The sequence below is a fragment of the Phoenix dactylifera genome, chromosome 8 (genome assembly GCF_051530095.1).
Source record: "Phoenix dactylifera cultivar Ajwa chromosome 8, Ajwa_hap1_PhDact_Kaust_v1.1, whole genome shotgun sequence".
Lineage (NCBI taxonomy): Eukaryota > Viridiplantae > Streptophyta > Magnoliopsida > Arecales > Arecaceae > Phoenix > Phoenix dactylifera.
Genome location: NC_143197.1, coordinates 4816994 through 4841670, shown reverse-complemented (window position 1 = coordinate 4841670; position 24677 = coordinate 4816994). Strand labels below are relative to the sequence as shown.

At 39.2% G+C, this 24677-nt stretch overlaps 2 protein-coding genes across 4 annotated transcripts; both read left to right on the top strand.

The window, feature by feature from the left end:
- The first annotated feature begins 566 nt into the window (after positions 1 to 566).
- HEME2 (Uroporphyrinogen decarboxylase) lies at positions 567 to 8547 on the top strand. 2 transcript variants are annotated; one of them, XM_008784410.6, is made up of 6 exons: positions 567 to 1243; positions 2520 to 2641; positions 4133 to 4243; positions 4804 to 4992; positions 6304 to 6429; positions 7884 to 8547. In XM_008784410.6, the coding sequence occupies exons 1-6, from the start codon at positions 1129 to 1131 to the stop codon at positions 8397 to 8399; spliced, it is 1179 nt and encodes a 392-aa protein (XP_008782632.3). In that variant the 5' UTR covers positions 567 to 1128; the 3' UTR covers positions 8400 to 8547. The 2 variants fall into 2 exon arrangements, with proteins under 2 accessions (XP_008782632.3, XP_088558603.1); XM_088702477.2 differs by lacking the exon at positions 4133 to 4243 and having other exon boundaries at positions 808 to 1243.
- An 11618-nt stretch (positions 8548 to 20165) lies between these two features.
- LOC103702112 (CBL-interacting protein kinase 18-like) lies at positions 20166 to 24085 on the top strand. Of its 2 annotated transcripts, none has more exons than XM_026802620.3 (2): positions 20166 to 20280; positions 22256 to 24085. In XM_026802620.3, the coding sequence occupies exon 2, from the start codon at positions 22591 to 22593 to the stop codon at positions 23926 to 23928; it is 1338 nt and encodes a 445-aa protein (XP_026658421.3). In that variant the 5' UTR covers positions 20166 to 20280; positions 22256 to 22590; the 3' UTR covers positions 23929 to 24085. The 2 variants fall into 2 exon arrangements, with proteins under 2 accessions (XP_026658421.3, XP_008782631.3); XM_008784409.4 differs by having other exon boundaries at positions 20200 to 20423.
- Positions 24086 to 24677: the final 592 nt, after the last annotated feature.

The window sequence follows — 24677 nt, the reverse complement described above, 5'->3', positions numbered from 1 at the left end:
TGACAAAACGAAATATTTGCTCCAAAAAAAGTTTTTTTTTTTCCGATAGAAGAGAGGCAAGTGCACCAAATCCTAGTGGAAGCTGAAGAATGATCCGCCTCTTTTGATTTATTCTACTTTATTTTTTTTTCTTTACAGTTGATCCGCCTCTTTTGATTTATTCTATTTCCTTAAGAAGTTTTTTTTTTTCATTTTTTCTTTACATATATATATATATATGTATGTATGTATGGAAGTGATGATGAAGGCATTTATGTTTTAATTTATTATCACCAAATAATGTTAGCATATGTTGTAGATAGCCTAAGTCATGCTATTAGGATTCGATTGCGTGGTGGAGATATGCGAACTGCTTTCTATCCTGTAAAGATCGCACGTAGATGGCGCGGAAGACGGTTTAGGTTGTATCCAGACAATGTGGTCTGCTGTTGCTTTTCGGCCATAAATATCGTACATGTGGTCTGACATTGCTTGGATAATTACTTTTTATTTTGCAAGTCGTAGCAGTCTGCGGGCTGAACTACTAAAAATTTATGTATCCCAATCAAAGGACGAAGAACTGTTCGTTTGTGGCGTCAGAACATCCCACGCAACTGTTGCCGGCAACGATATCACCCGACACCACCACCCGTTCGTTGGATTACCTCCGCGATTGGCAACGATGTCACCCGACACCACCACCTGTTCGTTGGATTACCTCCGCGCTATCCACGACGCAATCCTCCAGCTCAACCGGATAGGCTGTCAGAAGAAAGAGGATAGGATTTTGTTAGCCCGATACCCGGAACGCCCTCCTCCATGCCCCCTATCCACGAAAACGCCATCGCCAGGTCCTCAACGGACATGTTTCGTTCCTTTCCTCCCACGGTCCCACCCCAAGCCCTGCCCTGTTGAGTTCTCATCGCCTTCTTGCTTCTGAGGGTTAACCATCCGCGAATTCAACGGTCACGCTGAGGCGTATTTCAGTCAAATCCGAAAAACCTATCTATTTCTTCCTCACGTCTGCTTTCTTTCCTTCTCTCGTCCGAACGAGCCTGCGAGGTAAGCGGAGATAAGAATTTTAGGTCGCAAGGGATCCGGATCGGGAGAGGGATTAAATCCCCGATAAGCTTAACCCGGGACAAGAAGATGTCGGCGTGTATGTGTAGCCCTCTTTCTCAGTCTTCTCCATTGACTATACGGAAATCGGCGTTTGGTTTCCGCTCCAAATCGAACCTGCTCACAGCCCGCTCCGCTGTTGGAGGTATCTGCTTCTCTTTTATACTTCTTGGCTATTTTCCCCCGCTTTTTTAGTATTTTTATGACCTTTATTCAGTGATATTTGTTCTTTCTCTTAAGCTAGGGTTTTTGTTTTCTCTCTGTTGTACCTTTTATAATGCTCTTATGAGACGTACTAGATTATTTCCTTCCCAAAGTTCTATGATTCTAGTCTGCGAGCGATCAGAAGTTCGTAAAATTTGGATTTTTTTGGGTAAAAATTGATGCCGTAAGCTTTGGACATGAACTGGATCTTTTCTTGTTGCAGTTACTCAATTTTGACAGTTGAATTCTTACTCGATCCTTGCCCAATTTGTCTTTTCATGTTGGAAGGTGGTTCGGATTGGAGACCAAATTGATTCAAAATGCTTTTCTATTAGATAGATGTATACTCGTTCATATATATAGTTTGTCAATCTTAAGTGGCAATATTCACTAGCTCATAAAAGTTCTAATTTATGCCCAATATACGTCTGCATAAATGTAAATGTAGCTTGTAATTCACTTTAATGTTCTTACAATGAGTTTAGTAGTAAATTTGCACCTACAGCTATATACACTGAAAGGCAAAATCAATGCAAAATAAGCACCAAGCATATACATGACAAAACATAAAACAAGCTTAAAAAAATGACTCATTAGTAACTTGACAAACATGAGTGCTAAGCAACTGACGTATGTGGAGTGCCTCAGCAAAAAAAAATCTAAATATCTGATGGGGGGCCTGCTGATTTTATTTTTATTTTTTAACTAAGAACCAAGGTCATGCTTGGTACTAGGTACTGCAATGGTACATTATCGGTTTGGTACAACATAATACGGTATGATACACACCTCATTACCAAAGATAGCTCCTGACCCTTTTTTTTCCTCACTTTTTATCATGATACCATCCAAAACTAGGCAGTATGGTACGTTTCCTGATTTGGGACAATACCGAGTGGTACAGGGTGGTTCCACTCGGTTTGGACTAGTATGGCTTGGTTTGATTGATATACCAAACTAGACTGGTTGGTATGGGTCGGTACGTGTCGGTAGGCAGATCTTGCTAAGAACTGTATATGTGTTTTCTATCACCCTACATGGCTACATCAAAGCTATCTTGAAATTCTGTTTTTTTTTCTTATCCTTGAAATCTAATACTAATAAGAAAATACCTTTAAAAATTCAAGAACAAAATCTGATTTCATCACTTTCTTATGTTACTTGTGTTCTGGTGGAGTTTAACCTATAATTCCTATTTCCTTTTTTCTTTTTCCCAGAATTTGTTGCAGAACCAGAAGTTACTAGTGTTGCTGAGCCACTCCTACTACATGCTGTTCGAGGAGAGAAAGTTGAAAGACCACCAGTTTGGTTGATGAGGCAGGCAGGGAGGTACATGAAGGCAGGTTTAATATGTGCTTCAGTTTTTCCAATGACCTGCTGAACTTATTTTCTTTTTCTTGGACTTATAGAATATGTGCGAGATGATAATGGCTTAGTCAAAGTGCCTATAGTCAAAGTGCCTATAAATTTTCCTTGCCTACAACTTAAAAGGATTTGCATTGTGTTGATATAAGAGCAGATGCCAGAACGGTAGAGGAATATGGTGCGGCACGATGAAGAAATGTCCTGGAAATTGATGAGAAGTGGGTGCCTTTCAGAGGCAATTCAAGAAAATAATATTAAACTTCAAGTTTTAATTTTTTAGCTTTTACAGAATTATTGACATTTGGATTAATATGTGGACAGTACAGTGATGAAAAGGAATAGTCATATTGATGGGCCTTGAAATGAATATAAAAGCAAATCAAGATGAATTAGTTATCATGGACCTTGCAGCCATGAATAAATAGCTAATGGAGACTAGAGATAGTAGCCTTAGTTCTAGATGAAAGGAGGAAAAACATAATGATATCAGTTTATATATCAAAGGATTTCTGCAGATTTTTAACATATTTCAGTAGAATAAATATTTTTAGGAATTAATATTATGGATATACAGAAGAGGATAATTAGACATAGACTGACATGAGTATTCTAACAGATTTCAGTAGAGTGAAATTCCTTTTCCTGTATTAATCATATTCTTCCTTTTTGAACTCTCATATGGCTTAATGCTAGCATAGTCAGCCATTTATTTTAGACCTCTTCTTATTAAAGCTATTGGTGGCAAAATATACAGCAAGATGAACTATATATGCTTATTATAAATGTGAACTGTATGTTGTTATTATAGATATGGAGGGAAAAAGCGAATATTTATAGTCATTAGTCAACTTGAAGTTGGTGAGAAAGAAACATGTGCATATTTTTATGACCAAGGATGGCGGAGCCATCATGAATCGGTTTGAGGTATACCAAACTGTACTAGTGGCTAACCGAGATGGTTCCAGACTCCGGATTGAGAAACTGGCTGAAGGGAAGAAGGAGAAAGAGAGAGATAGAGGAGGAGAGAGAGAGGGAGGAAGGGAGGGAGAGAGAGTGGCTGGCAGCAGCTGGAATAGGGGCAAGGAGGGGGGAGAGAGGGCTTTCAAAGCCTTCTCTCCCTTCTCCCTTGCCCCTGTTCTGGCGTTGCCGGGCACTCTCTCTCCCTCCCTTCTTCCCACCCTCTCTCTCTCTCTCTCTCTCTCTCTCTTTCTCTATCTCTTTTCCTTTGTCTCCTTCTCCCTCTCCCCCTTCCTTCCGATTTTGCCTGTCAGTTCATGCCGGGATGGCATAGGGAAGTACCATATTGTCCCGCCGGCCAACTGGCACAGATGCCAGTTCCGGTACTGCTTTCTTTGGTTGTGACAAATATATTTGGTATCTTTTCATGCATATCCTTAGTTGTTTATTATGCACAAAAATATATTTGTCTTTTTCAATGCTAATGCAATCACTTTCGTTTGAACAGAGTTATAAAAAGATATGTGAAAAATATCCTTCTTTTCGTGAAAGATCAGAAAATGTTGATCTCATTGTAGAAATCTCTCTACAGCCATGGAAAGTTTTCAAGCCTGATGGGGTGAGATACTTATTTGGAATTTTTACATGGCTTTAATTTCTTCTTTTGTTTTTATCATCATGACTCTTTGTTGATTATTCATAATCTACAATGGGTTTGTGGGGGTTGGGGGGTCAGCTGAAAACTGTGGCTTGCTTCTTCTGTCGTACGAGTTCTGATCTTTCTGTTAACTTGTCTATGATATACATCGTATATGATTGCGCCATAGTTCAATTATATGCTAGCGATGCTCCATTAACCAAATCAAGGAGTCTAGTTGGAGTCTATAGAAGTTGGACATAATAAGCCTTGTAATGATTCTTGACTCATGTATATCTTGGATTATGTTATAAAGTGGCAAATCTGTAACAGTGCACCTTTTGATGTCATAAAGACCTGGCATTGTTATTGAGTATGATAACCTGGTGGGCCCATTTTTTATTTTAGTAGAAATCGAACCATGTTATCATATATCTTCTTAGTTGCTGTTTGAATATATCTTGCAGTGTGGCTGCTGCTTCATGTAGTGCTGTTAAATTCAATACATTGTTGATTTCAGTTTCTACTTTATTTTCTGGCAGGTTATTTTGTTTTCAGACATCCTTACCCCTCTTTCTGGGATGAATATACCATTTGACATAGTAAAAGGAAAAGGTCCGGTGATATACAGTCCTTTAAGAACAGCTGTAGATGTTGATCAAGTGACAGAATTTGTTCCTGAGGTGGCAGTACCATATGTTGGGGAAGCATTGACTATATTGCGGGCAGAGGTTGGCATGTTATCTTCTTTTGAATTGCAAAAGTTTAAATGCTTCATCTTTTTCTTTATAGCTAACCTGGATTCTTCTATCTAGTATTGATACCATCATTGGATATGTGGTGTTTCCCCTGCAGATACCATTTTAGAGTACCTTTTTTGGTCTCTTTTAGAAAAGAAATCCCGGTTGTCTGCTGAAGAGTCCCAGAACACTACATACCATTTCCAAATAATCTGATATCTTTCATTTGGCCTGTACATGCACCTTCAGTGTGCTGGAGTACTGAAACATATTTAGGGAACATTAAGAACATAATTATGGGACATAAGTGACCTTGATTAAGGTTCTTGTGGATTTATATTGGAAAAATTAATGCTGTTTGTAAGGCTTTTTTGATAGGTTATTGAAATATTGGCATTATTAGCATTTTCTTGGGTAGATTATACATGACTTTTCTCTTCATTGTTATTTTACTATGAAGAAGCAGGTTGGTACTTTGTCTGCATTGAAATTTAACAAACATCATAGCATGCATGTACATGCATGTAAAGTAGCCAAAAGTGTTGCTTGCATATTCATTCTGAAACAAGAGCTCAAACCTTCAGATGCAACAAAGAATTAAAGTATATTGAGTCTGAATTATGCTTTTCACCTCTGCTCTTAGGTGTTATTATTGGAACTAAGAACATTGATAACTTTCTGAATCTTGGATCTTGACGAGTTCTAATGCATAAATGTAATCCCTGCTGTGAAGCTTCAATATAATATGATGCTTTAATTGGAAGTTATTGATTAAAAGAATTATTGACATCAAATAACCCTTTCCACTTTTCTAACAAATCTTAGATGCATTTATCATTAAAAATTCTTTCTCTATAGGGTCTCATCTTTCTTTCCCATTAGCTTTTGAACCAATAGACAAGAATTTCAAGTTATCATCCTACTTTGGATGATGGCATTGTCTGCTAATCATTAAGTCGGAATGATAGACAAGCGAAGAGAATCTCCTGATTTTTTAATCATTATCTAGTTAGACATATTCCATGTGGCAGGGACACGTGGTCATATTTTCATAAAAAGTTTTTGAAATTCCTTCTCTGTGCCATGATCCCAAGCTGTCATTAATGAAAACTGTAACTTTAACATCATCCATCCATCTGTCCATCTATCTATCAATATTTACTACTCATACTGGATTTTTCTCATACATGTCCACATGATGATTTTGTTGCGTGCTCAGTTTAAAAGTGATCTATCTTGGTTAGTCATATGAGATTGTCTTTGTAATTTTCTTCAATGATGATGATTATGCTGCTTGCTCAGGTTAAAAGTGATGCTGCTGTGCTGGGCTTTGTTGGGGCTCCTTTCACCCTGGCATCTTATGTGGTTGAAGGTGGTTCGTCTAAGCACTTCACAAAGATAAAGAGTCTGGCTTTCTCTCAACCAAAGGTATATGTTAAATTTTTTATCTATTGAATGTGCTTTGTGAAATTAGTATTATCTGTTTTCTGCTAGTTAAAGTTGTCAAACACCCCTAATTTCAACACTGCCTGCATGTCAGGAGCATGAATTATACTTTGTGGATGACACCTGTGAAATCCCAGCATTTGATCTCCTTCCAAAGTTTCCGCTCTGAGTATAACAAAAACAAAATGACATAATTTTAAAAAATTGGCGACACACCCAAAACAGTCCCTTTTCTTTCTATATATGATAATTGAACCCATCTTGTTAGTTGGGTATGAAGCTATGAGCTCTTGAAATGCATGACCCTTGCTGCTAGCTTTCTTTGAAGTTTCTCTAAGATTACTTTTTAACCCCTGCTTAGCAGAGTTATCAAAAGCCTACTTTAGGTATTTTTCGCTTTAAATTTAAGGAATTACAATTATGGAGGCAAAACCCTATCAATTTGATGAGCAACTGGCAATAACGGAGAACAGAAAATATTGCTAACATATGAACTGTAAATATATACCCTTTCATCATATACTACCCCTGTATAATAAATATATCAGTCAACTGGAGCAGCTGTCAGTCAGAGAAATTGAAACCCAGGACTCCACTAGAGACATAAACAACTTAGAGAGGTACCCAAGTAGGTCTAGATTTCGGAGGTGATACTGAATTGAGAGATTAGAGGGTGCTGAAGGCTTCCACAAAGGTCACAGACCGAATAAATTTCTACCCCGTCTGATGCTGCAGAAGAGGCTGGCTTTGTTTTTGAGCCAACAAAATGGCCTCACATATCATAATCAACAAGGCATGTGCAATATGACATAATTGCATGCTTGTTGCTTTCACCAGCAAGCTGAATGCCTATTTTGCGGAATTATGCCTATTGTGTGGAATTAATCTTGCTAGCATTGTGAATTCTGTGAATCACCAAGAAGGTCAAAGTGAAATTCTGGAAGGCAGGAAGGGCTCATGGAACATGAGGGTAATGAGGTTAAAAAAATGCCTAGTTCAAGCATGAATTCCCAGCTAACTTAAAAAGCAAATTCTGGTATCATGCATCAGTGCCACTGGTCACTAACTTGGGACTTTACAGCCCCAATTGTTATAGCACTTACCTGCAGGATATGAGTTAAAGATATTTGTGTAAATGTAATAACGATTCAGTTATCACTTCTCATGTGGACCCACAGAGCTTGGTTCTGCTGGTTGGCACCTGTCTCCTCAATGCATGTGCTGGGAGGGGTGTTCCATGTTGGAACACTGAAAATGACTGCCACTTTTCTTTGAAAAAAAAAAAAAACCCCTTCAACATAGCATATTTATTTGAATGTCAGCATGTACATGTTGCATGATGACCTCCGTATATGATGTGTTAGCTCCTTGAGCATGTATGTTTATATATCAGACTTTGTGTTTTGTTATTTAATTATGATAATTTTTCCTTGTAGGTTCTACATGCTCTGTTACAGAAATTTACAAACTCTATGGCAAAATACATCAAGTACCAAGCAGACAATGGAGCACAGGCAGTCCAAATTTTTGATTCGTGGGCAACAGAACTTAGCCCTGTGGATTTTGAGGAGTTTAGCCTGCCCTATTTGAAACAAATTGTGGATTCTGTTAAGGAATCACATCCTGATCTACCTTTAATTCTTTATGCAAGTGGGTCTGGGGGCTTGCTTGAGAGAGTTCCCTTGACTGGTGTTGATGTTGTCAGCTTGGACTGGACGGTTGATATGGCTGAAGGTCGGAGACGATTGGGATATGATGTGGCAGTCCAGGGAAATGTTGACCCTGGTGTTCTTTTTGGTTCAAAAGAGTTCATAACCAAGCGGATTCACGACACAGTAAGAAAAGCTGGTAGTTATAAACACATATTGAACCTTGGCCATGGCATTGTAGTAGGAACCCCAGAGGAAAATGTTGCACACTTCTTTGAAGTTGCAAAAGGCATCAGATACTAAATATTGTTCTTTTTTCCCTTTATAAATGATTTTTGTATTTTTTTTTCAAAATTAATATTTTTGTAGCTTGAGCTGAGATGCAAAAAAATTGAGAGATTTTTATTTCTAAGTATTATAAAGAGAATCAAAAATTGATCCTTTTCTGATAGATTCATTATCTTGTTTGGTGGTGTATTTAGCTATAGTGCACATACTAAATTTCACTAGATGGAAAATTTGTTACGCTGCAATGACTGGACATATCATGTTCAAACAAAATGATTAAACATTACCATGGATCAGATCCAAGTGCTTGAAAAGCAATGCATTAATTCTATGTTGTGAATCATCTTTGTTTATAAGTCTGCACTCTGCTATGATTAAATGAAATTGATGAAATTACTGCATCATATAGAAGATGAATGGGATAGTTTTATTCTGCTTCCAGTAATGACATTGTTTGTATTGGATTCAGAACATTATTGTCACTTTTTTCCGGTCACCCTTGTGGTCGAAACCTGAATTTTAGGTTACCAAACCAACCAATAATTTTCAAAATTTCAGCAGATGAAGTAATCAAGAGCTCATATCCAAATATGCTTGTTAGCCAGACAATGCCATCCCTGCATCACCTGATATTCCTGAAATACTGTCACTGTAAAATTGATTAATTGCATGTCTTGATATGATAGGTGATATTTTAGGCTGTCCTGGTGATATACAGGAAATTCCCATTATCCCAAAAAGGATGTCTATTTTTGTTTTTGATCCCATGCATTTGGTTTCCATCAGATTATGTTCATAATATCGAAAAAAATAAGCCAGCATAACAAAAAAAATTTCTGTATGTAGGATCCGTTAAGTATGTTTTATCTCCTTTCTTTTGGTTCTCTAATTTTTGTGGGGCGCTAATGCAAAAATTAGCCTTGTTGAATCGGTAGACCTTCTGAACCTCTCTTTCTGAGAAGTGCCATTCTGCATTGTAACATCCTTTGACCGTAGCGATCTGTTTATACCAGTATCTGGTCAATATCTAAGAATCATGAAGCTCGGCATGGATGTGTTTCCATTCTCTCTGGCCAACAATTAATGCATGGTCTCGAAATAGGTGATGGATCAGATAAACTATTTTGACGATTTTTTCATGGAATGGTGGCCCTGCATCATACTGTCAATAATTGTATTTCCTAGTTTACTGTTTACTGTTTCATTTCCTAGTTTACAATCTGATTTTATTTTTCTTTTGATAACTATCATTTGTACATAGCACTGCATTGAAACCCGATTTCAGTCTCTGTGTTCAGATACTGTTTCATAGTTAACAGGGATTAATATGTTATTTTTTTGATTGTTTGATTGCTAAAACTCGATTTTATTGCTGCCTGTTTCAATCTGTGCACTTTTATTTGTTGAAATCTGATTATGAGTTTATAGGAACTATTCAATTAAGCTACGAAGGTCTAGATTTTGATATCTTCCATTTCCATCATTCATAAAACACTATAATGGGGTTCTTTAATCATTCCTCAAGCTAGAAGACTAAAATTAGTTCTCTGCTGTCCTGTTCTCAGACTTCGATGGTAATCAATAAAGCTGCTTCAAAGTCTAAGCTATCATATTTCCAGGGTCCTCCCATGCAAGGCAGGCCAAATTCCAAGTGGCCCTGTATTAATATGCAATCTAACTATTAGATTCTATTAAAACGAAAGTTAACTCCTGGCTTATGTGGCCAAAAGTAGAGAGGTCTTCACTCGACGCGAATTTTTCTCCAGTTGCACGGTCAGCAGAGACTTTTCCCAGACTCTTCTCAGCACCTTCGGGAGAGACTTTTCTCCGACTCTTCCAAGCACCTTTTGGCATGGCCAGGTAAAATAAAACCAGCACCGTTTTATCCATAGTTTCCATGATATTGGTGGTCCAGCTAAATCATATGTTGGCATTCAAGTTAGAAGAGTGGAGAAAAATCTACCGTTATCGGTATCAGAAAATGTATTGCTAACAATTTCTGAGAGACTGCATGCAACGTGTTGCTAGTTTTGCATCAGAAATCTGAAGTTTTATCAGGAAAAAAAAAAGTGTGATTAAAGAGGGAAAGGTAGCATGTCCCGGTCCAGTTGAAAAGTGTTCCTTTGATCACAAGGTGGGGATGATGAGATCTAAGCCCCAATACCCAAGTTCAGATTATATATTGGGAGAAGAGATATCCCTTCAATTTTTGCTGGCATATATAAGATATAATAGTATTTGTAACATTATTTGCTGGCTTCTCAACTATTCTCTTAATGTTCTATAGCATTGGTAGATCACATACATGTGCACGCCTGCATAGATTATTGTTATAGCTCACCAATAGATTTTAATTTGCGGCATTATATGTAAAATGTTCTTACTTTGTTAACTCGAATCTCTAATTCAGAGCTTTGAATATTAAAATTAAAATATGGTAATATATGATTTACCGACTATATGAAAGCACTAACTATGTATATGGCAATACATATCTAACTTCGAAAATGGCAATTGGATTTATAGATCGGTTTTCCAAGGAGAGGAGCTCGGTGTACCAACATGACGACTTTGTCAATTAGTTAATTTTGACATGGTACGTTCTAAACAATTTGTGCCTAAGAGAGTCACTGCTCAAAGGTGAATTTGTCAGTGAAGAATGCAATTGTCCTGTAAAAATTATGGTTCATGAAAGATTTTTTTTTCCCCGGAGAATGATTGGGCGGAGTTTAAATGTTCCTGAAACATCTCGTACCCGGATATTGATGGCATGCAACCATTATTCATCATCGAACAAAGTGGATCATTAATATGTTTTTGGTGGGCCACAAATTAAAAGGAAGTTATTAAGGCTCCATTTGAATGCAAGACGACACCAACAACCCACCCTCACAAACAATCCTGAGTGCTGGGGTTGGCACCTCAAACCTTCTGCTTACAGGGGGGCCCTTAACCTCCTTGACAGCCAGTAACCCTGAGATTTTGGGAATCTTTTTAAGGCATAATGGTTGAAAGTTAGCTTACATTTTTCTTAAAAAATTTTCATATTCCGCAAGCACCTTTCATTAGCTGTTTTTTTTGTGCAACTGCCCAAAGCATCCTTCAAATTATTTACAATGACAAGTCAACAGGCCACCGTGTGGAAGATAATTTGTTTATACTTGGACAGTGGATGACGATGGTATATCTTTCAATGATGATATATAGTAAACCTAACATGCCCTGAGATTTGTTTGTTTAAGATTTATTGGTCATGATAAAGGAGTCTGGTCTCTGTTTATATTTAGGATCCTCATTGCAGGGGATGTTTGGGATAAGGCTGCCAATAATTTGTGCTTTTCTAACTCTTCTCCAGGGATGGCAATGAATATTATGGCTTGATTGGATAATTAGGCTGAAAATCCTATTGCATTCATGAATTGGGTTAATACAATCAGTAAAATCTTAGAATTACGGACTCGGTTGGGTTTATATTCATAAGTACCTAGAAGTAGGTTTGGAGTAGACCGTCTGGAATTCCACAGAAAGAGAAAAAAGATCTATTGTTTGGTATTCAGGTCGGCCCATTCGAAAGCTATTCCTGAATACTTATGAATATAAGTTTAGCTCAGCCTGTAATGCTACAATTTTATCGGTTATATTGGTCCAATCCGCGAATCTAATAGAACTTTCAGTCCAGTTCATTCAAACAGACCCTAAATATTTTCTCCGGATTGAATGATGTCTGGATATTTTTGTCTTTGACCTATATTTTTAGAATCAAAGCTTTATCATTTCTCGTCCAAATCTCCTCCACTGAGTTTGGGTTTTATAAAAAAAAAAAGGAAAATTACCTACAGACTCAGTTAAGGTGGCAACAAAATCAAGCTTAGTTGTGACTGAAAACATTGGCCGGCCCGTGGGTGGAAAACATCGGATGCGGCATTCTCTTTTTTATTGTCTGCTCGTAACAACACTCATTCCACGCAGCTTCAAGACTTAAACAGGCTAAAGATACCCACCACTCAATCTAGCATTCAGAAAAATATTGGAAACGTGAAAGAAAACCTTGGCAACTTTCTTGAGCGCTGGAAAAACTTTCTCGAGCATCGAGACACTTGACCAGGGAACTCGCTCACCACAATAGCATACGTCTAAGAGCACGAGAAATTCCTCTCTTGCCGACGAGACGTGCCGTGCGGCGCAGTCCCATTGGGGCTGGACCCCGTGGCCAGGCGTCCCTTTTCTGGAGTCGCGTCCTGGAAGAGAGATGGAACCATCTCCATCTCTACGGAAACCAGAGAGGTCCGGCGGGGCACAGAATGCTCCATATTCTCCAAGAATTGTCCATTACCGTACGTCTTGGCCCCGTCATGAACTTGCTAATGGTCATGTGATGGTGGTCGCAAGTCTAATAGAGAATATTTTTGATCATGGCCTCGCCGCAAGGTGTCTCAAGAGCAGCCAAGCCAAAGATTTTGGCTAGCTTAGCTCGAACTCAAAAACCACTCGTCAAGCTGGTCGCGAGCATCGCCCATGTGTCTCTCTGCAAACTCGTGGTCATCTACTTCGTTGATTTAAGCTATTGGAGGTCTGCTTTTCTTGGATGTGCATGTTGCTCCCTTAATATATAGTTTTAGTCACACCTAACATACTCCTCTAACATGGGGTTTCTTTTAACGTGGAGACTGGATAACCATGTACATCCAAAGCCTATGGTTGATGGTAGAAACATATGAGGATTGCATATAATTGGAAAATGCATGTCTTCTAAACAATTGTACGTGGGTATCTAATAAGATAGTCCGAGTCATGGGAGAATGGGAACGATGGCAAAAGGAAGAAAGCATATCGGTTCTCTCGGAGGAAAGGAAGGAGTTGCAGCTTACGCATGCCTTGTCCTTGAATTTTAACCGGAGTCGTTCGCACCCTTGTTACCAACCCATTAGAATTTAGATGCCACCAACAGTCAAGTAATAGGATTAGTTGGGTCATGCGTGGGCATCTACATCCCGTTCTGACTTAAAAAGCATTTGAGCAGTCAAAAGAATTCACGAGTTCAACCTGTATCTTTTAGTTCCTGCATGCTTTAAATCTAATTTTTAGTAATACATGCCAATGTCATACAATACAAATATGTCAACGATGAGCAGCCAAGCCTTTGTTGGAGAAGTTTGTCAATAAAAATAAAAATTTTAATTCAGGATATATCTTTGAACTCTTTCTCACTTATACAAGAGTTTTCCTCATTTATAAATAATTAGCGTAGCGTCAACCATCCATGTCATTGTTTCATTCAAAAAACTATCCATGTCATGGAAGTATAGCAAACTACAATAGTTTCTTGAATGGCCTATCAAAGTTTTCTCCATTTAGGGATGGACTTTCTTTGTTCTTGTGCCCTTCATCCACTCAATTAAATCAAACTATTCATCAATATTGCATATAATTTATGTTCACAACATTCATCCTTTACTTAATTTCCATTCTCTCATTTATTTTGCATTATATAAGAAAAACTTGACTTGAAAGCCCGCACTAAGTATCCTCCACATATAAGGGTGGCAATGTTTAACCTATTTAACCCGTTTAACTCGATTCAATTTATTGTAGATCAAGTTTAGTTATCTGTTTGATAAATGATCAAGTTCAAATTTCTATTCTTGACCTACTTAATAAAAGAATCAAGTTTAGGTTGATAAATCATTGACCTATCATGTATCCGATTTGATCCATATCTAGTCTAACCTAACCTGAATGTCATTCCTATCTATGTAGCCTCTTCAAGTAATAATTTTTCTCAGACAGTCTTCCAGCCTAAAGAGTATGGTCGATCAAACTACCTCCTTAGGTCCGAACTGGTCAAACGAACCGAGGACAGGTTCGACCGAAGGATTTTGCACATGATCTAGAACATGGTGCATCTCCTTATATAATTCAGTTATGAAATATAAAATGAATTCAGATAACCTGCCCCAGTTACTCTTAATTAAACCCATTAAAAAAGCCATAAAGCTTCACCTAGCTCAAAAACCCTAAATATTAGCTGACCAGCCTCAACCAAAACTGAGCTTCAAGCTCGGCTAATTGACACTCAGTTGTCGATTTGAATGGGAACCACTACCCTAGCATTCTTCCAATACACTAAACATGGATTTGATGTCAAACAATGATAGGGTGTGACAGGCTAGAGTTAGAAGCAATCAGACTTGGCATTATTGATCCCTGACGCCCACAACTCGTTTGTAGGTGTGACTTGTCTTCCCTTTCTTCCCTTTACTGTCCTTTTTCCTTGAGAAGCAAACCAGGGGCCATGTGATTACGATTATTGGCAGCGAACCAGAGGCTTGGTTGCCCGGCTTGCAAGGTGCTGCAGGGTTTTTTTTCAAATGATTCTGTTTCTCACTTTATTTTTACCAAATTATTTCAACACCACAAGCAGTTATTACTACTTTATAAACATGTTTGTGCCGAGAAATTACAACTAGTTGGAAAGGGTCAAGCTTGGTTGGTTGGTGCTTGCCCAAAGGACATCGGTGATGTTAGAGTTACAGTAGTAGAACTTCTGGAATTTACTTCCATATAACCTAGTTTTATTGAGGTCAAGGGTTGGTTAAAAGACATCCACACAAAAGCAGGCTGTGTAACTATTCACCTACAGTGATATAGAATGTCAAATGACAAGCAGAATAAGTACATCTTTTCGACACTTTTGAGCTACTTCAACATGATTTTAAGGAGCTCAGTGCATTTCAAATTCATATTTTTTTTCTTTCTCAAGTCATCCTAAACTTGTCAAGTTTAGGATTATGTTTGATACAGCACTTAGGAAAGCTCTGTGAAGTTACTTATTGCGGATTAAGTTTGAGGACAAGTTGTGGTAGGAATTTTTGGTACATACCAGCGCATCTATCACTGTCTAAACCGAGTGTGTGGCATGTGCAACACGTCACTCGTACCAATTTTCAGACCAAAGATACCTCTAAGAGCAATGACTTGGTGTGATGGGTACTGTACATTAAGTCATCTTTAGGTACGGATATCTTATCCATGAGACAAGTATTGCACATCAACTTGTTTTGGTCTGCACCTCACGCATTAGATGCAAACTATCATGCTTACTACTGCATCATCACACCTAACTTGCTTCTATCCTAATTTTGATTTATTGCAATTATAGAGCAAGAAATCTAAGGCACTGTCACACCAATGTGGCGTCTAATAGACATCCACGACTATGACATGAATAGTATGTTGTTTTATATGGTGCATTTAGGGCAATTAGACCGACATTAGTTGATTGAAAACCACCAATTCATGATGTTGTATTGCATTATGTAGGCTCCAATAATAGTTAGCTATGATTTAAACCCCTCAACTTTAGTCTAAATCACAGCGTATGCTCCAATAATCATGTATGCATCACAGCGTATGCTAATGGATGCACTGATTTGAAGGAATGGTTTGATATAGAGTGGAGTGGAAGAAAGTGTGATCTTAAACACAACATAATAGAGAAAAATGATTCATCTAAGCGACCTCAAATAGTTTGGAATTAAAGCTTAATTGAGTTGAGTATTACGCATTAAAAAATTTAAGTATGAATGTCTTAAGGCAACTATCGTGCACCAATTTGTATCGATGTACATGTACGCAACTAGATAGCAGCAATCGTGCTTACTACTATGCCATCGTATCTAACCTGCTTCTAGCCATATGGTACTCTTTAATTTGATTTCTTATAATTGTTGGGCAAGGATCTCAGGCATCTCATCTCCGACAAATAGAACATACCGAGATAGGAAGATGTCTAGGTCATGCTTGCACCATGAGGTGTCTAATGGACATCCATGACTTCCACATGAAACCCCAGAGACGATTTGGGGGTATCAACTCATCATGTGGCATGCATCACGATGGACTATAATCATAGAACTATGATCTAAACCTTATCCATCTAGACCTTATTCAATTATTCTTTGCATGCTCATAGCTAGAGGTCTCATTTTGCTGGCATTGGAGTCCAAGGAGGACCATATGCTAGTAAATCATCTTGGAGGCTACACCGTTTGACGAGTGGACGGAGAAATTAACTTGACTGGCCGTGGGAGTCGCCTATTGCAGGGCAAGAACGGTTGCTTGGTGTCCCTGTCACGATACCAGGGACTAGATATGCTGAGGAGATTACGCATGGAATCCGATGTATCACCAAACGCGTGCGGCGAGGACAAGATTTTCCTTGTAACAGAAATACCCTCTTATGGATATTATATTTTTTTTCCTACGCCCACTTAAGAGGTAGCAGTAGATTTTTTTTCCGCAGGAGGGAAGACAATGGAAGCTGGTCAGAGCTCTTGTTGTGAGAAAAATTATTTCTTGGATCATGTCCACCATCTCAATAGTGGATGGATTGGTCCAACCATGGAGCAACACATGCAACCACGTTAGTATTGCTCTGTTTTTTTCTTTTCCTTTTCTTTTCTTATTTGTGCTATGTTGTTTCATAGTTGGACTGGTTGATTGCTGAGATGATAGACTTGATCCAACCAATAACTCCTCTTGATGTCGGCCTGGTGTCCCTGACTCAACATGTTAGATAAGATACGTGCGGATTGAAGCAGAAGAATCTTGTGGGTTAATGACCAGTGAGGTCATGTGTTGGTTCCTTAGCCCCAGCTAAGCTGGTAGAAAGATAATATATATGCTAAAGAATTATGTAAAAATAATTTAATTAAGTTAAGACAGATATCTGAGGACACTCATGTGCTTAATTGTTGCTTTATTTTTTCGAATTAACTTATTTTTTGAGAAAAAATATATTTTTGTAAACTACTAGCGACTCAGTCGCTGAACTATACGGTTCGGCGATGAAGTCAACTGTCTCGACGAATCATGCAAAATCAGAAACTCAATACACTTTCCCTTTAGGGTCACGTGACTTTTAAATTTATTGACATAGCATCTTAAGGATTAAAATAATACTTTGTTCCTAGTAAATCAAACAAAAAATTAAAAAAAAAAGGAAAGAAACCCTAGCGCCGGGATCTTTTCTCGCTTCTTCGTCAACCCAACCCTTCCTCCGAGCCCTCTGCCTTTTTTTTTCTTTGTTCTTTTTTTGCAACGTAACCCCTCTACTTCCTCCCTAAGCTCCGCTCGCAACGTGACCCCTCTGCCTCTTCTCCCTTAGCTCCGCTCGCAATGTGACCCCTCTGCCTTCTCCCTCAGCTCCGCCTGCTCCGGTTTCTCCCCAGCTTCACCTACTCCGCGACCCCTTCGCCTTCTCCTCTGGCTCCGCCAGCTTTGCCGCTCGATCCGCCCTCAACAGGCTTCGCCCACTCCATGATGGTTACGAGGGTATAACCCTCCTCCTCTTCCTCCTCCAGTACTCCTGTCCCTGTAGCCACTAGCTCCTCCTGCATCGCCTCATCGCTATAGGCCTTCCGCGACATGGCTCTGGTATTGGCGGGGTGACTTGCATTGACAATGAGGCTGAGGGAGGAGAAATGGATATAGAAGAGGCCAGCATCGGCGAGGTCGGAGACACAACAGATGTGGGAGTCTGAGCTATGTTCAGGGCAGTGGAGGTCGGAGAAGAAGTGCCCCTCGATCGAGTGTTAATTGGTGGCCGGGTAGCGGAGGGCGCGGGGGGAGTAGTGTCCTTGGTGTCGCAGGTGAGGAGGTAGTTTCGAATGACGCCGTAGGTGAACTTGGGGGGAAGCTCGTAGATGTAGATCTTAGGGATAGGGGTGACCGGAGGCAGTGGCAGTGGCACAGGAGGAAGGGGAGGTGTGCGGTGGAGAGCAAATTTAATCATAGGATAGCAGAGTTTTACCGCTTAAGATGCCAAGTCAGCAAATTTAAAAGTCACGTACGGTCATGTGATACTAAAGCTTCATCCATCTAATTTTCTGATTTTGCATGATTTGTCAAGATTCTTGACTAAATTGCTACATCCCAGATTTTACTGATTCAATTACTAGAAGTCTAAAAGTTGATGGTATAAAAATGTATTTTTGCTGCTTCTTTTTTTTCTTCTTTGATGCATATGCCTCTTTTGATACCTATGTAATTGACTCCCATCTTTTGCTTTGATGCATATGCAATTGACTCCGATTCTTTACCATAAATATGTAGGCCCACAATACATGGGAATGAGAGGTGGAATCCATCGCATGCTGCTTGCTAATGCGTCTCCTTGGTTGAGCTCAATATAGATATAATACATCCATCAAGGACCCTAGCAGCATAATAATTCATTAGTTTACTTAGAGTTTGTGTTCAAAAGAAATGTGTTAAATGATAGGCAGTGTCGCCAGCAAATTATTTGTAGGTTTATTCACGAGATCATAGATTATTTTTGAAAATGAGAGGCTCTTAAGCTCTCATGGTGAGGAGCTCCCAAAGAAAAACTCTTAAGCTCTCATGGCCATCTCTATGCTTGACTACTCTTCTACGGCCTTTACTGCACGCTTTCTCCTCTCCAGATGGGATGTGTGTCCTTGGAGACAAGAACGCGAGTCCGTTGAGACCGCCCTTTGAGACATGAGCATCGTGTGAACGGGACCCATATCACTGGAGACCATGATGCGAGTCCCTGAAGGTTGTTCTTCCATGCCACCCGAGACATGAGTGTTGTGCATGCGGGGCACACGACCCCCAATCGAAGCCCGACCAGAACCAAGCCGAGCACTCCATGCCGAGTTCCAAGACCAAGCACTCCATGCCAAGCTCCCGGGCCGAGCACTCCATGCTGATCTCCTAGATCGAGTTCTATATTGATTATTCCAGGTCGAGCTTTCAAGTCGAGCACTTCAAACCGAGCATTCCACGCCAAGCTCCTAGGATGAGCACTCCCAGACTGAGCTCTCGGGCTAAGTTTTTAGATTGAGCATTTTAGGTCGAGTTCTCATGCCGAGCACTCTAGGCGAGCTCTCAGGCTAAGTACTTTAGGTCGAGCTCCCATGACGAACATTCTAGATTGAGCTCCCAATTTGAGTACTCTAAGCTGAGCTCCCAGGTTGAGCTACTATGTCGAGCACTTCAGACTGAGCTACTATGCCAAACACTCCAGACTGAGCTCCTAGGCCAAGCTTTTATGTTGAGCATTCCAAGATCAACCCTCCTATGCTGGGCCTCTTACGACTAAGCTCCCGATCATGAAGTCTCCAGCAGACCAAGCTCCAAAAGCCAAGGCCGAGCTCTGAGGCCGAGAATTTCAGGTTAAGCCCTCTAGGCGAGTAATCAAGGCTTAACGATCCAAGGAGATCACTCTCCTCTGATCCTTTTTTGCTATTCTTATCGTTATTCCAAATCTCTGTCTGACTTAAGCATTGGAGGAAGTCAAGCTGGAGCCATCTCGGTAGATCTTTCTCTTCTCTTTATGTGCATATCTGTGACTCTCCATGATAGATCGATGCTTCTCCTTCCACCATCATGGATCGAGTAGATTGATAGGCGCCCTCCACGCCTCCAAATCGTCATAACATGGTCGAGAAGGATTTGGGCATCAATAGTTACTAATGACTCTGATCTTTATGTGAAGACTCCTTGTGATCTTGATGTTAACATTATCCTTGTTCACGGCCAATGCCATGCATGATAAACAACACTAAAGAGTCAAAACCCTTATTTTCAAAGAACATATCGCACTTTAGATTCATGGGTCAACCTAGCATGCTACAAGGGCGAAATTATTCATAGTTTTATTCTAAGGTTCTTTAAATCAACGTGATTCTGCCGAGTTACTGGGTTCCATTAATTAACAAAGTTTAATGCTTTTGGAAAAGTTTTAGGGTATTTCGGTACTTTTGGAAGGCGGTGGCCGGTCCGAAGGGAATCTCGAAGGCACAAGGGAAGGCGAGGAGAAGGATAAAAAGGGCATCAAGTCGAGGGCTCTCATCCTTCTCGTCTGCTCACGGTATCCTATTTCACTTTCGCCTTTCCTCCCGAAACATACTAGAATCTCACAAATCCTTCGTAGCATCCATTTGGATTGCGAATCGCATCCGATTTGGCTTCAGATATTTCTTTCAGTTATTCGTCTTCGACAGTTCTGGAACGGTAAAAATTTCGATTTTATAAGATTCTGGCATTCTTCTCTCTGTGATTTCTTTTCAATTGAACGCATATTTCTCAATTTTTCTGTGGAGATTGTTGTGATCCTAGAAACAGAGGACGCTGATGTGTTTTAATTCTAAGAAAATTTATTGTTTTTATGTTCTCATTTTCTTTTCTTTTTTAAAAAAATATCTATTCGGTTTAACTCGCGGTACTATCTCAATGTGGTGTTAAAAATGGAATATCGTCATTGAAGTGAAGCAGGACGGACAGAACCATCCTTTTGGTATTAGATTAATAAAAGAACTGTTAGATTTTGTAACGTGAAATAATATTTATTTTTCATTCGTTGTTAGCTTTATATATATATATATATATATATATATATATATATATATATATATATATATATATATATATATATATATATATATATATATATTCTCTTGTAATATCCCAATTCTGATTTATTTCCTGCTGTTTCAATATATGTTCCTTGTGTTGCTAATTATGTTCTGATGTGATTTTTTTTCTTTATGAAATTATGTATTTTTATAATCAACGCTTTATCTCTTTTAACTGATTAATTTTTTCGTTAGGATTTTTTTTTTGTTCTATTGCAAATAGTTTTAGTTCTTGATAAACCTTCATATTATTTGCTTGTTAGATATATTTTTATTCCATTTTTTCCTAAGAAATCTAGCATTTTTAAAAGGCCTTTTCCAAGAAAAATAGGTTACGACTTTATTTTGATTCTTATTCTTGTTTCAGAAGTTGTTTTTCTTCTGTAATCTCCTTTATATTAGCTGCATAAATTTCTCTGAGCTCTTCCTCTGCCCTTTTTGGTTTTATATTATTCAAAGCTTCGTTTATTTTAACATTTTATGTTGCATGTTTGTAAGACTTTATGTTTAGACTAGCAATAGATGGATGACATGGTAGTGAATTATCCATCCTGGGTACTGCTTGTCCCTTTCTTTGGTTGTATGCTTGAGGAATTAGTTGATTCATCATTACACGATGGTGAAGGCTGGGTTGCATTAGTTCATATATTATCTTGTGCACCACTGCTTCATCTCTTATATTTGTACAAAGCAAGGGCGGCGGAACTGTCCCAAATCGGGCGGTTCAGTGCCATAACGGCGGCCCACCGGTACGGTTCCGGCAACAGAAACGAAAATTATTGTCGGAGGAGGAGAAGGAGAAGGAAAGAGAGAAAAAAAGAGAGTGAGCGGAGAGGGAGGGAGGCCGGCACCGGAGCGGTATAGGAAAGTCGTAACTATTCCCCTATTTCGTTGGAAATAGGGTCGGTTGCTTTTTTAAAATTTTCAATTTTTAAATTAAAAAAGCAGCGGACCCTATTTCGAACGAAATAGGAGAACGGACGCAGCTTCCCTTTTCCGCCTCGGCGCCGGCCTCCGGCAGCCTCTATCCCTCCCCCGCTCTCTCTTTTCCTCTCTCGTTCTCTCTCTCTCTCCCTCGCCTCTTCTACTGCGCGGCGCGGGCCGTACCGACTCGTTCCGCCGGAGAACCGGTACGGTGTCCGGTATTGGTTCCACTGACGTTGGTACAAAGCATCGTTCTTTCTTTGATCTACTCTTTATATATCTTTTTTTAAAAAAAAAAAATCTTGCTGAAGATCCCTCTTTTATTGATTCATAACAATTTTGAAATGGCAAATATTTCTCTTGCCTGTTTATTTTTGGAATATAAAAAGTTACTCTTAGTTTGAATTAGATTAGTGCCAGTTATTTGAATTTGGAATTGTTGTCTTTTTCTTTCTTTCTTTCTTTTTTTGCTTAAGTATAATTTTTGTTTGTGTATTTTTCCTGCAGTTTCTAGCTAAAAATTAGAAGACGAATATCAGGGAATGCTGAAAGATGTGCTTGCACACCAAGGAATCCTCGTCTAAGGTAAATGACATTGTAGCTCCATCTGACCTGCCCTTGTCCATCCTTGATGAGATTGTAGCACAAACCTGTATCCAGCATGTGTTCCATGCACAATCACAAATTGGAGCTAGAAATCCTCAAAGAGCTTTTGTGTTAGATCACGATCTTGGTGAAGACGGTTGAAATCTTCTGCAGCTAAATTTCCATTCTGTGAAAAGTATATATATTTCGTCAGTGGGGCAGTTTAGCATTTTATTGTGTGTAAGTGATATCATAAAATGGCAACTGAAAATAAAGGGAGTGTTTTGATGCAAAGGTATGAGTTCGGCAGATTGCTAGGGCAAGGAACCTTTGCCAAGGTATACTATGCTAGGAATATTAGGACTTCCCAGAGTGTAGCTATAAAGGTGATCGATAAAGAGAAGGTCATGAAGGTTGGACTTATAGACCAGATCAAACGAGAGATTTCAGTGATGAGATTGGTGAGACACCCAAATGTTGTGCAGCTTTATGAGGTCATGGCTACCAAATCGAAGATATACTTTGTGATGGAATATGTTAAAGGTGGCGAACTATTTAACAAGGTGTCCAAAGGCAAGCTCAAAGAAGATGTTGCACGGAAATATTTTCAACAACTGATCAGTGCTGTTGACTTCTGCCATAGCAGAGGTGTTTACCACCGTGATCTGAAACCTGAAAACCTTCTCCTTGATGATAATGGAGATTTGAAGGTCTCAGATTTTGGTTTGAGTGCTCTTGCTGAGTCTAAGAGGCAAGATGGTTTGCTCCACACAACTTGCGGTACTCCAGCATATGTTGCTCCCGAAGTGATCAACAGAAAGGGATATGATGGTGCCAAATCTGACATCTGGTCTTGTGGAGTAATATTGTTTGTGCTTATGGCTGGTTATCTCCCATTCCATGACCCAAATCTGATGGAGATGTATAGGAAAATTGGAAAAGCAGAGTTTAAATTCCCCAATTGGTTCCCTTCAGATGTTCGAAGGCTACTATTAAGGATTCTAGACCCAAACCCAAGTACAAGGATCTCAATTGCAAAGATAATGGAAAATCCTTGGTTTAGAAAGGGACTTGACAAGAGACCATTGAAAAATGAAACAGAAACAAAAGAAATTGTCCCTGTTGATGGCAATGCAGTTTCTAAGCCGTCTGAGGATAACACAGTCGAGGGAAAGCAGGAGATGGGGAAACTCGCTAACTTGAATGCCTTTGACATCATCTCTCTTGCAGCAGGATTTGATCTTTCAGGTTTGTTTGAGGACACCGACCACAGAAGAGAGGCAAGGTTCTCCTCCAGCAAACCAGCTTCCACTATTATCTCGAAACTGGAGGATATAGCCAAGCGCTTGAGGTTGAAAGTAAAGAAGAAGGACGGCGGAGTGCTGAAAATGGAAGGATCAAAAGAAGGAAGAAAGGGGGTCTTGGCCATTGATGCTGAAATCTTCGAGATCACTCCTTCCTTTCACTTGGTGGAGATAAAGAAGACAAATGGGGATACCTTGGAGTACCAGAAGCTGTTGAAACAAGACATAAGGCCAGCCCTTAAGGACATTGTTTGGGCATGGCAAGGTGATAAGCAGGAGCAGCAGCCCTAGTTCATGCTGATCGAGTGTGTTCTGCTGTACTAGTCAAGGTCATTTCATGTTTGAGTAATTTCTAGATGTTTTTGTTTTCTTCTTATTGCTGTCTTTGTTTAGAAACTGTTGCCTTGCTGCTCTGTGACTATAATAATTTTCTGAAGTTATTCTGTCATTATAATGCATGCATGATTGAGCAACCACCTGGTATAATTTAGAGTTTGGCTTCAGACTTAAATGAGGCGTTATAGATTTATTCTCACTCCTAGAGAACCTCGGCCTGCAGATTTGTCTCTGTAGGGCCTAATGAAGGAAGTGAGTGACTAAGTTGCTCTTTTGAGCTGGGAAATTGTGCAAGCTTTATATACTTCGACTGGGTAGCTAGCTAATTCGCTTATGAGATTAATGTAGACAAGGAAACATTCAACTTATGCAACGAATATTTCTTAAAGGTTTTTAGCAGATAGTGTTCCAGACCTTAATAAAATCCTCGCATTCGGTATTGTTGTATGTCGCTGCATTTTATCTTTTCCGGGTAAACTGGTTACAGATTCTCTATTCAGTAAAATTTACTGGCAGAAAAAATGGAGAAGGGAAGCCCTTATGTCACACAAATGATAACGGTTCGTTGGAAAGCCCTTATGTTAAACTAAAATTGGTTGTTTTAAAACTATCAATGATTAGATTCTCCTGTTAGTCTGGCAATGATTAGGTAGCTGCCCAGAAGGTGGCATGACTGCTTTGTCTACGTACCTGAGTTTGAAACT